The 17,801-nt window shown below is 56.3% G+C and overlaps 1 protein-coding gene across 3 annotated transcripts in view; it reads left to right on the top strand.

Annotated features, from left to right (window-relative positions):
• The first annotated feature begins 7,219 nt into the window (after positions 1-7,219).
• SRRM4 (serine/arginine repetitive matrix 4) overlaps positions 7,220-17,801 on the top strand; it is a 44,490-nt gene continuing 33,908 nt past the window's right edge. For all 3 annotated transcript variants that reach the window (XM_071816242.1, XM_065851896.2, XM_065851895.2), the window contains exon 1: positions 7,220-7,395. In XM_071816242.1, coding sequence (XP_071672343.1) covers positions 7,265-7,395 — 131 coding nt within the window. In that variant the 5' untranslated portion in view covers positions 7,220-7,264. The remainder of the gene's footprint in view (positions 7,396-17,801) is intronic.

Genomic DNA, 17,801 nt, shown 5'->3' with positions numbered 1-17,801 from the left:
CCCTCACTAGAGTCTGTCCCCCACTTGGGTTTGTGCTTTGGGTGATGGAACCTGTGCCTCTGCCTGGGGTCTGTGCCATCGATTCAGCTCCCTGGCTGACCATAAAAACATATATATATATATGTATGGGTAGGTATTAAAAAGAGTTTTTTGGTGTAGGTATTTAAAAAAGGTTTTTGGGAACTCTGTGCTGTCTGGCTGGTGGAAAGGTGGGGGGGCGGTGTGGATGGGGTACCCCTGGGCACAAGGGCCATGCCCACAGGCTGGGGTAGGATGCCAGCTCTGCTCTTCCTGAGCTCAACTGGGTCTAACCTGGTGCAGCTGGAAACCAGAGGCCACAGGGGATTCATTGTAATTGCCTGTATCAACTGAAAAACCCACAATGCCCTTAGGAAAGCTGACAGGTCCCCACGGGCTGCTGGTGCCAAATGCCAACCTGCAGCTCTTCTGAAACCCTCTGAGCTGTTCTCACTGGAGCAAATCCTAAAGCTGTTGTCAGCTAACTAAATGAGGAAAAATACCAACCCCAAACTGCTGAGAACAGGCCCTGCACCCTAAACCACATGGGACATCCCTGCTAACAGGACCCAGGACCTGGCTGCAGCCACCAGCCCCGCTCAGGGTGCTCCGAAGGTGAGGCCAGAGAGCACGACCCAGCCTTTAGGTACTTTGTTCCATCATTTACCCAAAAGGAAGAGCAAAACCCCACCCGTTCCTCCACTCTCCAGAAAAATGAGTTTAGTTTTGGCTTGTTTTGGGTTTTTTCTGAGATTAATCGACCTCCCCAGGGGGCAGCCAGGATGATCAGTGGCTTTGGCGATGTGTGGGATGCAGCGTTCAGACCTGAAGAGATGTGGCTTGCAAACCAGCTTGAAAGGTAACTGTAAGGTCAGCGAGATTTGGGGCTCCTGGACACGTCCCTTGTCACATCAGTTCCCGCGGCGTACTCGGCTGTAATTTAGCCCAGTTTAATTGGCACTTAAATTAGCCACAAACGGAACAGTGCTGCAGCTGGGGCTGAGTTCAAACATATATAAAATTACAGCACAGTAAAACATTTTCGCATTTCATTAGTGCGTCTTAATGGGAAATGTCTGCCCCCCAAACTCCCCGTTTGTTCTCTGGAGCAGTTTACGCACGAGCAGTCGTGCTGCCCATTATTGTTGCAAACGCTCCAAACGTTTAGCAGGGGAAGCACTGCTCTGTGGAGATAGGATAGGGAGCCTGAAATTTAGGGGTCTGAGTGCTTTCCCAAGGCACCTATAAGTGTGTGGTGGGACAGAGCCGAGCAGGGAGCACCCTGAGAGCCCCATTCCCGGGGTGGTGCTGCCTGTCCCCCACAGCTTTACCCAAGCTCGGTCTTTCTCACAAGCAGGGTAACGCCTCTCATCCAAATCATGGACCTTTTTCAGTCAAAGCAGCTTTTCAGCAGAAGCCTATTTAACGCTTAGGCTGGTGCCCTCAAGTGCTTTATTTTACAGTATTTTTGTTCCTCTCTGTTACAAGCAATAGTCTGTAAAAGCCGGAACGTGGCACTTTGCTCCCTCCTGCTTCTCTCCCCCGTGGCATGGGCAGAACAGGGCTCCTCCATCCACGGCTGCTGCTACCGCCAAGCAATAACCCAGAGGAGGGGAAAAGAATAAAGCCAGAGGAAAAAATACACCAATAAGAAGTGACTGCATGGAGTCAAACTGCTCATCCCATCAGCGTACCCTGGGCAGGTCGGGTTCAATAACTTTGGGTTCATGGGCAGCATCTTCCCTGTTCCCAGCAGGCTCAGAACGAGGGGCTCATGGTGTGAAATGAGTTTTGAGGTCTGAGCCTAAACTGAAGAGGTGGGGATTGTACCTCATCCCCACAGCGAAGGATTTTGCTTCATTTGCTCCTGGGCTGGCGCACTGGTCCCTGCCTCTCCTGCCCGGACACGTGCGGCTCTGTCCCCTGCGTCCCCCTCTGTCCCCTCCGCCAGCTGCGTTTGACCTTTCGGCAGCAGCACTTGGAGAGCAGCAGCGGCTGCGCAGCTCTGCAGCACAGTCCCTGGGGGCCGGCTCGCCACCACGGCCGCTGCGCCTCGGAGGGGAAAAATTCCATTTTCATCTTCATCCCTCCATCTTCCTGTCCGCTCTGGAGCTTTTTTTAGAGCCAAAAGGAAGAAAAGGCCATGATCTGACTTTCCTCCCCCGCTCTGCTCCTGCCCTTTCATTCCCCTCTTTCCAGCAGCTGCAAATGGCTTTGCCTGCAAACGCTCACACTTATCCATCCCTGCGCCTTTTCATCTGGCGCTGCCTAAATACGGGGGCCGGGTGGCTCTGGTAGGTGACCAGGGAGGAAAAAGCGCTTTTGTTAGGCAGGTGAGCTGTAGAGTTTCCTCCTGCAGATGGAGAAGCCAGCTGCCCCCACAGCTGTAGCAGAAAGCTGGGGTGGGGGGCACCTGGTCCTGCCACCATGGGCAGCACTGGGGAGGGGGACGTGGGGGCTCAGCCGGTCCTGGGTGTGCTTCTGGAGATGATGGAGACATGTCTTGGGACTCTGCCAGGCTGCTGGGGTCTGGCCAGGTATGTCCTGCAGCCTGGGGGTGACACCCTGCGCTGATGGAGGGGACATGCGCACCCTCATTGTTTCAAATCACAGGAGCGCAGCTGCATCTCCCCAATATCGTTCCCCACTCTCCTCCTCCCAGCATCCCAGGGTGCATCACATCCAGCATCTCGAAGCTTTTGAGCCGGGTGCTGATGGGTGGCCCTGTCTGGTGATGGATGCACCCCGGTGCCCACGGCCTTGGTGCTCTGCGAGGAAACTGCAGTTCCGCTTTCCAGCCTCTCCTGTATTTATCGCCCAGTGACAGAAAGGACAGAGTGGCTACTGCCACCATCCCCCATCCCAGGGGCCATAACAGCCTTGCAGGAGTCCCGGGGTTGTGTATGCTCTCACATTTCTCATGGGTGAAAACAGCTGTGCCATGGGCAGAGAAAGGAAGGAGAGAAAAAAGACACCTTTGGCAAGTGCCTTGTCCTTTGCTGCACATTGTCCCCTGGCCGTCACCAAGTCTCCACTCCACAGCCCTCTTGGTGCCACCTTTCTTGGGAAAACCAGCTCAGATTCAGCCCCACTGAGCATCTCCCAGCCCCTCCACCCAGGCAGCCCTATGGCCAGACCAGCTCTGCATCCATCTGCATCTGCTGCAGCATCCAAAACAAAGCCGTGCATCACCTTGCAGGTTCACATCTCAGTCGCAAATGTTATTTTAAGCAAGAAGCCCTTTGCCCTTCCTCCACCTCCTCCTCCCTGGCCGAAGCAGGGAGACGTTGCAGAAGGCAGCAGCATTGGAGAACCCCTCTCCTGCCAGGCAGGGCTGGCTTCATCAAGGGAATGATTGGTAGGTGCTTCTGAAGTGCCATGAATAGAGAGCACTTCTAGCCTTTGTTTGTTGACTCTTGAGTGATAATGAATACTTCCAAAGATAATTATTGATTTTCTGCATTTGCAGCAAACCTGTTTGGCTGGGGAGTGGGTGGAGCAGCACCGCGCCAGCGCTGCGTGCAGGTGGGAATGGGGCGGTTTGGGCAAAACCAGGCTCTGACTCTTCCCACCGTGTACAAGCCAAATAATAATAATAAAAAATAAACTCAGTGTTTATAGAAAAAGATCTGTGCAGCTCCAGGACAAACTCAGCTTTCTTCTCTCTACTAGGGGGAGCAGATTAAAATTTAATCCTAGTTAAACACATTTTCTCCTTTCCCACCCCTGTTGAGCATACACGGCTTCGCCCTGCTCCTTCCCTCAGCCCCAGAGCTCGTCTTCCTTGACAGCAGCTGAACCCCCACGTGGTCACCCAGGGCAGGGACCGCTCACTTTCCTTCATCACTCTCAAAATCAAAGCCGGGGGACAGGAGGGGATGGGGAGATTGGGCCCTTTAAATGTGGGAGAGGATAAAGCAGGAGAAGGCAGGGCTGGGGCTCCTGAGCACCCCCACCCTCTCTGAGCCAGGTAGGTCCCTCTCAGCTTTTCTGGGGATTTTTGGCCCAAGTGGGGGGGTTTGTGGGGTGAGGGGGCGCTGGGTGTTTGATCGTGTGGCTCAGGGAGCTGTGGAGCCCGGCAGGGCGAGTGATGCTGCTGGTCCAGCAGCCTCCGGGAGAGCTTTGTGTGCAGCCCCCTGTGCAGGGTGGAGGAAGCCCAGGCTCAGCCCTTTGTGTTCTTTAAAATATCATGCCAGAAGAGCTAAGGGAGAATTATATTTTTTGCTTTTGAGGAAATTTTGCTGCTATCCTTCAAGTCTCAGTTTCCCCGTTCCAGTCGCAGGATCCACTCTCCCTGCTGAAGTTTACTGCACTGGTTTTTGGTGCAAACACTTGAACCTGTAAATAACTCAGGGCAGCATTTATTGCAATGCCCAAGGGACAAGTTGCCACTGGCTGTTCGCTGCTGGCAGTGGTCTCGCAGGGTGCGCAGTATCTGCTGGGGCTCTGGGGATGCTGTTTCCAGAGTACGCTCTGGGCAAGGGAGATGGGGGGGGCTGCCTGTGCCCCATGGCACCGTCCCCATGACTCCTTACAGAGTCACCGCCCTGGGGCTGGGAATGCTGTGGGCAAACAGATACTCTAGAAATGTATGGTATGATTTCTGCTTATGATATAGTGCTTTTTCTGGGTATCTTGTAACGCTTTTTTCAGGCTGCTTATTTATGAGGCAATTTATTACAGTGCAGTTATTCTATAGCAGGGAAGTCTATTCCTAGGAGCCTCTGTTAACGGAGCCAATTGCTTAATTGGCTCGCTGATGTCTCCACAAAGTATGCCAGGAGAGAGGGTTCTTGTAATGATCACAGCCTTCCTCCTGCCCACACGCCACCCGTGCTGCTAATTTAATAGTGCAAACATTTATTATTCCTTTTATTTGGTAGTTAATTTTAGGGCATTTAGAGCTGTTCCAGGACTGCTGGTGGAAGGGGGTAAAGTGCCCTGGAGTGCAATGAGAACCCTGGTTGCAGCTGTGGGTGGTTGGACTCATCCTGCAAAGCCCAGGGGGGCGTGGGGGTTGATGCCTTGCAGGGTATTTGGTTAATGAGCCCCAAGAGAGGGCTGGGGTGACAGTGCACCCCACATTTGGGGTGTGTACCTGCAGCTGATCTCTCTTTGATGATTTTCAGTGTGCTGTGAAGGGAAACAGGCTCCTAAGGAGCAGACTGTGTGTTATGGGGATGGCTGGAAGGGCCAGAGGAAACCCAGGCTTGGACTCGGCTGGGTGGTGGGTGCCTGTCTGCACTCATGTGCAGGAGGTGACAATGAGGTGGTGGTGGGTGGCTGTCCTGGGGCCGGTGGGTGCCTGCGGTGTCTGCCAGGGCGCTCTCTGTGCCCCCCCAGCTGTGTGTTTGCAGCGTGGCTGCTCTAGACCTCTCAAGCCTTTTTCCTGCTCCTTCTGCTCTGCCCTTTGCTGGCTGTGACAGTCCCTGGAGGGTCCCCACTCTGACATCTCCTGCCCACAGCATGTGCGACGTGCCCTGGACTAGAGCAGAGCCGCAGCTCACGGCAGCCTTTCCCAACCCCGACGCGATGCCCATCGCCTCTGGGTGGTTTTTCAGGGGGGGTTGGGGAGCAGCCTCCCAGCGAGCATCTCTCTGCTGTGCCTGAATGTCATCCTTCCCTATCGAGCTTTTCAGGCGATGTCTGGCGGAGCTGACAGCGTTTCTATAAAGCCTTGCTGGATCCGTGCCCACTCCCGCTGCCTCCCCGGCATCCGTCTCCAGCCGGTCACGGCCTTGCAGCACAAAGCCCTTTGCCGCCGGCCGGCGCGTGCCGCCGGGGCTCTCGCTTTGTGTCTCTCGGCGTGGGGACACAGCTCAGGGTCACCTGTCCCTGGGTGCCAGCGGGGCAGAGCCCTGGCACCAGGAGCAGAAAGCAAAAGGGAGCAGGGAAAGAGGAGTTTGACAGACAACGGAGTCACAATGAGCCTTCTGCTAATTCTGTATTTAACAGAAGAAAGTGATCGAGTTTCTCCGTGATTTTCATTCTTCCTCGGCTCCCACCACCTATTGTTCCTGGCTCCATTATCCCCCCCTCACTTACATAAATGTATCGTGCGGGTTTCCAAGGCACAATAGAGAGAGTCTCATTCACCCAAGGTCACCAGCTTTCACTAGCGCTTCAAGGCGTTTGGTAGAAGAAGCATTTTCTCCTAAAGACGCTTTTATTGTACTGGGTGCAGAGGCGAAGGGAAACAGCAGCGCCGCACTTGTGCCGCCCCAGCCGTTCCCTTCCCCGCTCCACGTACCCGGTCCTGGTGGGTCAAATCCTGCCCTGCAAGGTGAGGTCTTGTTTTTCTTAGCTGGTTAGGACCACATTGCTGGTTTGTGCTCCGTAAAGGGCAAGGTGTGGGGGTGCCCATGGTCCTCAGTGAGCTGGAGTGGTTCCTTGGTTGGAGAAGGTGACGATGGGGATGGAGCAAGGAGGGTTCTGTGGAAAAAACCTGGAGAACAGGAGGTTGATGGGAGATCTCACTCTCTAGAACTGCCTGAAAGGAGGTTGTAGCGAGGGGGGTTTGGTCTCTTCCCCCCAGTAACAAATGATAGGACGAGAGGAAACAACCTCAGGTTGTGTCAGGGGAGGTTGAGGTTGGATGCGGGGAACAATTTCTTCCCCAAAGGGCTGTGGGGCATTGGAACAGGCTGCCCAGGGCAGTGCTGGAGTCACCATCCCTGGAGGGTTGGACAGACGGACATGAGGTTCTCAGGGACATGGGGCAGTGTGAGTGGTGGGGGAATGGTTGAACTCGATCTTGGGGGTCTTTTCCAACCAAAATACTTCTGTGATTCTATGACTGCAAAGACACCAAGGTGGACACGGGTCTGTGAGGGAGGGTGCAAAACCTGCCTGTAGGGTGTGAGCTGCTTGAGACCCCCCCAGGAGCCACCTGCTCCAGCGCGGCTTTTCCGCGGGGCAGAGCGAACCCAGCCGCGGAGAGGCCACCGGCTCCTCCCGGGAGCTGCACCTGAGCACCGGCGGGGGGGTCACAGCCCCGGGCCGGGCCGGGCTCCCCGCTGCTCCGGGCGCAGCGGCGGGAGGCGGTGCCGGGGAGGGACGGCGGGCGGGCCCGGCCCCTCTCCCCGCCTCGGCGGCACAAAACGGGCGGCGGGGGCGGTCGGGCCGCAAACCTGCCCGCCAGTCGGAGCAGCGCCGGGCAGGCTCCCGGGGCCGAGCCGGGCCGGGAGGTGCCGGGCGGGGGATGTAGCGCTCAGCATCGCGGAGAACGGGGGATCCGGGGGAGGCCATGGCCAGCGTGCAGCAGGGCGAGAAGCAGCTCTTCGAGAAGTTCTGGAGAGGCACCTTCAAAGCCGTGGCCACGCCGCGACCCGAGAGCATCATCGTGGCCAGTATCACGGCCCGCAAGCCGCTGCCCAGGTAAGGGCTGCACGGGCGGGGGGGACACAGGGACACCCCCCCATCCCGCCTCTGGCTGCACCACCCCGAGCCTCCTCCTCACCCCCCATTAGTGCTCCTCCATCAGGAGGGTCTAGGGCATCTCCTCCCCCCACCCCAATTGGGGACTGTTTGGAGCTGGGTGCCCCCGTGCCTGGGGCAGACGGTGTTGGCTGGCGGGGCCCCGTCTGCGGGCTGGTGCTGTGCTCCAGAGGGGACCGGGCTCGGTAGACTTTGGCAGGTGGTTCTCAGAGCCTGGGAGCTGGCTGCAGAGTGCTGCAAGGGGGTCTGGAAAGCTCTAGCTGGGCTATGGAGCGGGGACAGTGTTGGGGGTCATCAGCCAGAAAGTGTGGTCACCTCCATCCCTGCCTTGCACCCGCGGTGGGTGACCTGCTGGTTGTCTTGTCTCTGTGTTGCTCCTTCACTGTGCGCTCTTGGGAAGGTGAGACCTGGGGAGGGGAACAGCCCCCCCCACCTGCTGGACCCTCCTTTGGCGCATGGGGGAGGCTGATGCACCCCAGGGAGGTGCAGCCTGGAGGCCACAGCTGCACGGGGCACCCACACACAGCCGTGGAGTGGGGCAGCTGTGGGACTGGTGTCCCCCAAGTCTGCAAGCTAAGTGGTCTCAGCTTTGCTTGGCTGTTGCCTGCCTGCCCTGTCCCTCCTGCTCCTGGCGGGGCCAGTGCTCTCCGTGTTTGCCAGAGGCAGAGCAGGGGTCAAACCCCAGAAACAAGGCGAAGGGGCTGATCATACACCCCGAACCACTCAGCCAGGTTATCACACGGGCAAGGGTCAATGTGGCTTCCTCACAACAATGCACTCTTGGATATAGACTAGTTTTATTTTGCTGGCTGTCTCAATGTTGGTTAAAAATATCCCCTTTGCGCTGTTTCTGTGAGGAAAGGAGGCTTTTGCTGATTCTCCTCTCTTTGCTCTGTATTTCTACTGCTGGCGCTCCCCCCTGGTGCGGGGAACAACCTGAAGTTTCATGAAGGCGATGGGTGGGTACAGGAGAGGGGCTCTGGGTGTTGGGGGCTCAGCTTGTACAGAGCAGGGAGCGAGTGGTTTCGGATGCCTCCTGCTCCAGCGAAGGTGAGCTGCAGCGGTGATGGGGACAGGGTCCCACTGCTCGTGAAACAGGGGGATCGCGTCTGCCCCCGCAGCCCAGCTGCCCAAGTGCGAATTTTTACAGTCTCTCTGGTTGCCATTAATCAGGGTAGAAAATGGGGAAAGGCACGGCTTAGGCTTCCAAAGCAGAAAAGCAAATCCTGTTTCCACGGGCAGCGCTTGCAGGGCTTCAGCCTTCATGGGGGAGAGGAACCGCTGTGGCTTCTTTCTCCCGTATGTCAGGCTGTGGTCAGCAACCGAAGGGGCTGTCAATGGGCTGGGGGCTGGCTCTGCTGCCTCAATGTGCCTGAGCGAACCTGGCTGCTTAAATATCTTGCAGTTGAGATGTAACGAGGCAACAAACTAGGGCATTTGGGAAATACAGCAAGGCTGAGTACCAGGAGTGATGTACGGCTCTGCATGGCAATCTGATTGCCACAGACATCCCAGCTGAGCTGAGAACTGTGGAAGGAGGGTTTGCAGCTGCGTTAAAAAGTTAACGAATACACGCACCTCTCTGTTTCACCAGCATTGCCAGCTCTGGCAGGAGGGGAACCGTCTGCACAGGGGTCAGGAGCTCTCGGCACATGGCAAAATGGACCCGCCAGCTCGGCTTTGCTGTGTTTTGCACCTCGGCACCAGCAGATCCTGCACAATGGGGTCCCCGAGCCAGGGTGTGCTCTGTGCAGCCGGCCGCGATGCCGCCGGGTCCCCATGTTGATGCATCTCCTTTTGTCTCCTGGCAGCGTGTGCCACTGACCAGGGCCACGGGATGTTCCTTGCCATGCAGCCATCTGCACCACCACCCTCCCTGCAGGTGTGGAGCAGGGGTGGCTCTGGCAGGGCTCCCCCTGGGGTCTGCGGGGTATTTGTGCTCCTTGATGCCATAGAGGAGCTTTGCTGCCTGAGGGGCTGAAGCTGAAGGCTGGGAGAGCAGGAGGACCATGGTCCCTGGCTCCTCTCAGAACGGCTGCCGGCTCAGTTTGCATTGCGCCAGGCTCTGCCGGGAGCCCGAGGCTCTTGTCTTGCCAGGATTGCGCCTACGAGATTCCAGATCTTGCATCCCCGGGGCCCTCAGCGGGTCCCCATCGGGTACACAGTGATATCTCCAGCACCCCGAGCTGGCACCAAGTTTGTAGCCCAGCAATAGCCAGAGCCTGGCTCCTGCTCCACGTCCCCTGGGAGAACTGCCCTGAGGTTTGCGGCGGCTCCCCTCGCAGCTGTCTTGGTGCCCAGCTCCGCTCTGGGTTTGTTTTTCCTGAAGGTTTTGCTGCGCCGCTGCTCAGATCGACCTCTTTCCCTGACAATGCTCCTGGGTAATTTAAGAGCAAATGACTGCGGTGCCAGCAAGCTGAGCGCACCAGAGAGAAGGAGACCAGTTAGCCAAATGAAAAATTAAGATGACCATCTGGATTCCTGTTTTCTCCCACACTTGACAGCTGCTCCTCTGCAAACACCGCAGATCTCTGCCCTGGATCTGGCCCCGCGCTTCCCACAGCAGTGGAGGCGATGGTGTGATTTCTAGGTCAGCACTGTCCATCTCCCCATCAGTTTTTGCTGGCTGAGCCTGTACCCTTGAGGGGTGCCAAGGGGCTCAGCTGTGACATGGGGGTCCTGCTGGGAGCCCCCACAGTGGGCATAGCCTGAACCCGTCCTCGCAGAGTGCCCTGGACATGGCTAAGGGCTCAAACCTGCATCCTCGTGGGGCAGTGGTGGGGTTCCCAGGGCAGAAGGTGTTTGTTTTGCTTTTTCCCCCCTTTCCAGCCTGCTCTGCCTGTGCCCATTCCTCACCACCACCTTGCTGCTTGTCCTGGAGATAAAGCCTCTTCCATCTGAATTCCTATCAAGCTCTCTGGGAGGTTTGGAGGGCTGAAGCTCTGCTAAACCCACAGTTCATCCTGAAACAAAAGAATACATTAATCCCTTCCCTCCCGATCCTGCCAGGGATAGGGGGGGCATGGAGTTGGCCCCCATCACAGCTTCATGCCCAGAGCAGGGCTCTGACAAAGTAAATGGATTATTGACCAGTTTGCAGTGTGAAAGGAAAAGCCGAGGTGATGGGGAAAGGGGCTTTTCCAATTAACCTTTCCCCATGCTGGGCTTTGGTGAGGCTTCACCTCCCATGATAAGGTGCCACCAGTCTCTGCCCAGGCTTTGGGGACAGGTATCGCTGTCACACTGTAGCCTTGGCTCCACAACCCGGATCCATTTTCCCCCTTCTTGGCTGGGCTTTGTTTGTGTCTCTTCCCTGGCCATGCCCTTGGCCACAGCCTGGTGACTGGGAGCCCCTTCGCACTCACTGGTCTGACTTCTCCCAGCGCTGCTGCGTGTTTCATCAGCACCCATCTGCTGGGGAACCCACGGGTGTCGGGGACAGCCAGGCCGGGAGATGCTCCAGGGTCCCCCTGGGATGTGGAGCTGGTGGCAGTCTGGGAGCTTGGAGGATGCTTTTGGGGATGTTTGTGTTCTCTACTGCCACATGGCACGTCGTGGCTCTGTCCCAGCACCCCAAACTCAGCTGAAATCCACTTCTCCACGCAAAGCGAGGGCAGTGTTTGGGGCTGGGGGTGCTGGTATCAGCTCCCAGGGCAGTGGGTGATGCCGGGTGAGCACCAGCAGTGCTGGGAGAAAGGCGGCTCCTGCATCCCTCCCTGCCAGATGGCCCAACTGGGTCAGTCGGGGCAGTGCAGGGGATTTGTGCTTTAACCCTTAATCCCCCATGGTGTGTTGTGCACGGAGGGGGAGGCCTGTGGCTGAAGTGGGATTAAGCGCAGTTTCACTGCCTGGTTTGCTGTGGCACGTAATCTCGGAGATGGGTCTGGATGCCACTGCTGCAAACCTGCTGGGACAAGGGTGGCATGTCCTCCCCAGCTGTGTTGGGAGCAGGCAGGAGCAGTGCTGGGGTCAGCGTGTCCCCAGTGAGGGGAAAAAGGCAGCTGCAAGTCCCCTGTGACTTTTGGCTGAGCAGAGAGTCCCCAATGGGTTGACCAGTTCTCACCCATCCCAATCTCTGGCTTCTTGGCCACACTTCACTGGCCCTGAACCCCATTCATCCTGAGTGGGCTGTTGGCCCCTGGGCATCAGGGTGTGCTGCTGGGGAGGAATCCGTCCCTCCGGCACATGGCCCCCCGCTCCCGTTAATCCTCCCCCTTGTCGGGCATCTGCTCTGCGGGAAGAGGCGGCGGCAGGGCCGGCCACGCCAGCCACCCGGCTGCCATCTGCTCCCAACGAGCCCAGGCGCTAATGAGCCCGTGGCCTCGGCCCAAGCTGGGGGGGAGAGGGGCTTGAAAAGAAAGCAGAGCGGGAGAAGAAAAGCCCCTTCCTGGGGGGGGACTGTCAATAGGGAGGCTTTTGTCTGTCCCTGCCCTCCGGCTCCAGCTGGCTGGCGGTGGGAGTGGGGAGAGCTAATTAGGCAGCTTGGGAGCTGGGGGGAGGTTGAGGGGAGCTGGGGCGAAGTGAGCAAGGGGCAGAGCCAGGGATGTCCACGGGCCCCACTCCCTGCTGCTTGCAGAGCCTTCATCCTCCTCCTCCATCACCCTGGCTCCGTCCACCTGCCTCTCTGCTGGACCAGTGCTGGGGACCATGGTCCTGCTGGCCGCCCCCGGCAGGATGAGGGACACCTCTGTCCCCAGAGAGGTGGCCTTGCTGGCATGTTGGCAGGATGGACCTGCTGCAGGCTGGGTGGGATGCAGTGAGTGCTGAGTGGCACAGCTGGGCTCAGCACCCATGGGTGCCTTAGCACCCAGCGTGGGATGGTGGACAAACACCTAAGGAAAGGAACCTTTGGAAGCCCCCAGAGGAACCCAAACGCACCCATGGGGTCTTCTTAGAGACTTCAGGCTGGGGCAAGCATGGTATCAATCTCCTCTTCTTGTCCTCCTCTTCAGATGAGAGATGAAACTATGGGGAAGAAAGCAAAAGGGGGGGTGAGTTCGCTGGCTGGCTGGAGGATCATTTTGTAGAAATACTTGGTTTCACCCTTGAACAAAACCTCCTACAGATGTTTCCCTGGCTAGCAGGGATTCCCTGTGTCTTGAATGAGGCTGCTTCATGGAGATATTGAAGTGTGGAGCAACAGGCCAGGACAAAATGTGGTGGTTTAGGGACTTGTGGGGCCGATGCCTGTCCCTGCACCGGGTCTGGCCAGCCCCTGTCGCCGCTCATGTCCCATACCTGGAGAAGGAGCAGAGCAGGGCTTTGAAACCCCGTGCAGGTGTTTGCATCCCTCTCTCAAGGTCTAAATAATAAATATTAAGGGTTGTGAGGCCCTAAATAATAGTAGCAGCCACTCTGAAGCCAGGGATTGCCAAGGAGCTTCTGCCCACTGGTGAGTGCTGCGGTCATTGTCCCCTTGCTGTCACCGTCCTGCCTCTGCCATCCAGGGCAGCCAGTCCTGCTGTCCTGTGTCCCCAGCTGTGTGTGGGGGGTCCCCTCCGGATGCCCAGACACAGGGGATTTCTCCTTCCACAAGGGCTGTGGTTGGAATTGAGCCCTTTTCTCCTCAGCTCCATTCCTATCCCGTTCCCACAGCTCTGTGTTTGGTGGCTGGACCTTTCTATAAGTACATTTTTCTATAAGATGAACTTATCAAAGGCAAACTCCGTGTCACTGAAATGAAATCATTTCATGCATGACCACCCTTTCCTTCTTTCTTTTTATTTATTTTTTTTTTTCCCTCTCCTTTTCTCCCTGTGGCCACTGAAACCTCTTCATCATTGCAAAGCCCAACCCAGGCGGCAAAGCCCACCCGCGTTTGGGCTGCGGGTGCTGCCGGGGCTCGGCTGGGTTTGGCAGGTGCCCGGGCCTGTGGGGGCAGGACACCCCCTCCAGCAGCGTGCCCAGGTCCAGTGTCCATGTCTTGGCGCCACCATCGCCCAGTGAAGGCCACACGACCCTCTGCGGGATGCTGGGTGCTGCAAAACCGGCTTCTCCATCAGCTACTCAAGCCGAAAGCGCTGACAAACAGTGGGAGTTTAAAAATAGCAGGGTTTTTTGCACGTGGCGGTAGCACTTTCCCTGCCAGTGCAGCAGGGACTGCAGGAAGGGCTTAGAAAAAATCAAAGTTGGGAAAAAATATCTATTAAAAGCTCTGTTGGTGTTTCAGGCTGGCTGAGCCGGGTCTCCCAGCCCGTGGCCAGGGCAGGAGGCAGCGGGGTTGGGACTAACTGCTTCACTGATGACCCATTTGACACTTCATGTTTAATTTATGTCTGGTCATTAATGAAAGAAGAAGCAGCTGCTGCTGCCCAGCCCTGGCCGAGGGCTTTGTGTGGGGCAGAGGTGACAGCGAGGGCACCAGGAAGGGCACAGGGGTCAGGGTGCTGGTGTGAGCTGCAAAGACCTTCGTGCTGGTGAGCCCTGGGGGTCAATATCAGATGCCCACCTCACGTGCAAGTGGCGAAAAAGCTCCGAGACCCACTGGCCATGATGAGAAAGTGAGTTTTCTCTGCCGCTAACACCAAATTCCAGCAGCACATCATCCTGGTGGAACTTGATGGCACTTTGGCAGTGGGCTGGTTGTGTTGAATTTATCTCTGTGCCCACGGGTGCTTGGGAACGTGCGTGTTGGGATGTGACTGGAGGAGAGTGGGGAAGGCGGCTGTGGTTTTAGCTGCGTTACTGTCAGGATGAGGAATTACCTATTGCCCAGCAAGAGAAATATTTTTGCATTAAGCGAGATTTCACAGTTAAAGACCACCTGCTGAATTAATCTGTGGGTCAGCTGGAGCCGCTGTATAACCAACCGCCCACCAAAGTGGTGCATGTATAACACCAGTGTATAGTAGCACGTACATATATCATAACTTACTCTCTGCTGCTCCATCACCTGCAGCCTGCGGGGCACCCCTTCTCGGCGGGGCAGCCGTGGCACACCGAGTGTGGAAGGGCCGTTCAGGCTTTGGCCCTTGGGAGATATTTGCCTCTGAGACTGGTGATTTCAGCTCTGCAAACCCGTTGCCCGGAGAGCATTTGCCCTTGTCACATCCCCCCTGTGTTGATCAGAGCATGGCCAGGTTCATTATGATGGGGCGAAGCAAGACAAGTGGGTTCAGCGCTGCTTCTTCCAAGAGATGTGGTTTTGTTTGTTGAAATACTTCGATATCGAGAACATAAGGGGGGGGAGTTAAAAAGCAGCTATCTGCCTGTCACAGCTGCCTGCCCCGTCCCTGCCTTTGTCTGCCTGTCACCGTGTGTGAGCGAGTTGCTGAAGGACGATGGTGGGTAACGCGTGCAGGAGCAGGAGGTGCAGCGGGTCTGGGTGGGCATCGCTGATGGCGGAGCAACAAAGGGAGCTGATGATGATTGCAGAGACAGGGCCGTTCTGCAGCCCAGCCCGCCGGGGAGCGGTGGAGCACACGGGCTGTGCCTGCTAACTGAGGATGGACGTGATCTGCTGTGACCTCCTCTGGCCCTGTGTCCCAAGACCCTGGCTGGCTGCCCCGGGGGTCTCTGTGCACCCTGTGCAGGGCTGAGCTCTGCAGGACACGGGACAAGTTTTGTGCATCTCCCCAGGATCCCAGGGCATCCCCAGATGCAGGGACTGAGCTGCCCATTCTGTCAGATGGCTGGTGAAGACATTGACACCGCTTTGTGCCGGTCCTTGTGCTCTCCCAAATATTTCCCACCTGTGGTTCAGGAGCCAGCACAGGTGAAGATTGTCATTCAGATGTTTTGGAGAGTCCAGGTTGGCAGACACAGCTGTTTTGTGCTCCAGGCACATCCCTGCCCGCCGCTGTGCTGGGTTGTGTACCTGTGTCCCTGTCCTTGCCCTCACTGTGACTGTGGAGCATCTCAGCACAGAGCCAAAGGCACAACACCTGCAGCACATGCCAGCAGCAGGTTTGGCCCCACTATTTGCTGCCTTGTTCCTGTGGTTACTACCCCATTGCCCTCAGAGGTTCCTCAAAAGTGTTTTCTCCACCCAGAGCCCCAATTTCCCCATCCCTCCGAGCAGGCTCGGATGCTCTAGGGCAGGTTCTTTGCACAGGAGCTGCCACCATGGGGGCGAGTGGGTTAATTTGCAGTGGGAGTTCGGGAGCTGAAGAGCTGCCTGCCGGCTCTGCTGGGCTGCCAGTGCCACCGAAGGCGCATTCATCCCTGATTAATGGAAACTGAAAAGCAGGATCCTGAGGATGAACATCTCCTCTGCCATGGGCTGTGCTGCCAACCCTCGCCCTGCGCTGCCGCTGGGTTTGTCCCACGCAGAGCAGAGGATGGTGGGTCTCGTTTTGCCTTTCTGCAGAAGAAAATTGGGCAGCGAACCCCGCGGCCACGGCCTGAGCCATGCCTGCAGATCCAGAGCCGGGACACGGCCACCGTCCCGCTCCCCCCGCTCGCCCTCCCCACCCCGGCTGTATCGATTCGGCCTGAACTCTCTTTAACATGCTGTGATTTCTTTCAATTAGGCTTTGAGCGAGGCCTCTGCGGTGTTCGATAGAGCCAGCCCCAGCGCGGTGCCTGGCCCAGGACGGTCCAGGGGGAGATGCTGGGAGATGCTCCCACATCGCCAACGAGAGCGTCCCTCTGCGTCTTGTTTTCCCCAGGAGGATAATCGCATTGCTTAAAGCTTGTTCCTTGTCCCCTCTGCCTTCCCCAGCTCTTTCCATCGCTTGGACCTGGTCGCTTTGCTACCACAGGCCGTAGGACAGATTTGCCGCATCGTTAGCTGGTTCATCTTCCTAATTTAAACGAACACCAGACCTGCATGGTGCCCCTGCTCTGTGCAGGAGCAGCCCTGTTACCAACCAGAGCCGAACCGAACCCGAGCAACCCTCATCTTCCCATCCCCAGCACAACCACCCTGCTTTCCCCTTTCTCCTTGGTGGCTGTCATCGCCTTGGGGACATACTTAGTTGGGCCGTGGTGTCACATTGTTTCCGGCAAACTAATGGGCAGAGTGCTTGTTTTCAGAGATTGTATAGAGCAGAAATCCCCGCACTTCGTCTCCAGCTGCAATTACCGAAGCCAAGTCGATGCGGTCGATGGTAATAGGATGGTAACAGTGTCTGAATTTGTATTTAATGCTGGTTCTGAGTGTCTATAATTTTCATCAGTGCCACATGACTTTTTATAGAACAGAAAAATGTGAGAGCAGTTAATGAGCTGTAATTCTGGAGAGCTTCTGCCTTGATTGGGACTAATTATTTTCTTTATAAAAATAATTAACAATCCACACAACCTATGGCGTGAAAGGCATGTGGCATTAATTAAACCATGTGGTATTTTCAGTGCGCCTTTATCTCCCCTTTCCCAGCACACCCCAAATAGACTGTGGCGTTGCACAGGGAAAGCCAAGCTGGGCAAAAGCTGTATTGGGGTTTGGGCTTGTACAGGGCAAAAAGAACCGGTCCTGAGTGAGGGAGCTGCATCCAAGTCCCCCCTGCAGCCTCCTGGCCTTGCATGTATGATAAAAATCCTCATTTGGGTAGGAAAAGCTGTTTTGGGTAGAATAAGGCGATAGTTTTCATGCTTGGGCTGTCCGTGGGGTGCAGATGGGATGCTGGGGATGTCTCTGTGTTTTGGCTGAACCAGGACATGTGCAGGAGACTGTGCTGGGTGCTGTCACTTGCAGTCGGACATTGGGATGTCCCAAAGTTGAGGGGGTTGTTTTGTACAGATTGAGCCCTTGTTCTCCAGCGTTCCGAGATCCTGGGGTGAGTCCCAGGTGAATGTGCCCAGCACCGACAGCGCAGGGTTTGTGCATGCTTAGACACACACTTACATAATATATAGTTGTTAACAAGACTAATTCCTCTATTTTCCTGGAGGTGTTCTGAGAACTAATGAATATATTTGCATAATCTTGATTTTGTTTATGAATAATTCTGGATTATCCAAATGTGAATAACACCGGGGCTTTGCTGTTCTAGATTGCCTTTCAGCTGAGGATAGCGAAGCATTTTACAAATATTAGTTCAGCCTCACAAATCCCAGCAAGCCATGAAATTATTATTACACCCAATTAAAGATGGATGTGCTGAAAAGTGAAATGGTTCTCTCCAGCCCCTCCTGGCTGGGTCTGCCAGGGGGTCCCACCTTCCTCTTCCAAACCTTCTCCTTAGGGAACAGCAAGCCAAGAAATATCCTCCCACTTGCTTTTTTGCGATGATTTAAAACAATGTTCAGAGTTGCAGGGTTGTGTGGATGGATGGGGAGAAGACCTGGGAGTAGAGGGGGAGGTTGCTTTCTGGCTTTGACTCCCAAATAGCCCCCGGTGCTGCAGCACCGAGCACCCCAGTGCCAACCTCTCCCTCCTTGGAGCACAGCAGGAGGACAAAAGA

The sequence above is a fragment of the Patagioenas fasciata genome, chromosome 17 (genome assembly GCF_037038585.1).
Source record: "Patagioenas fasciata isolate bPatFas1 chromosome 17, bPatFas1.hap1, whole genome shotgun sequence".
Classification (NCBI taxonomy): domain Eukaryota; kingdom Metazoa; phylum Chordata; class Aves; order Columbiformes; family Columbidae; genus Patagioenas; species Patagioenas fasciata.
This window is presented reverse-complemented; position numbering and strand designations above follow the sequence as displayed.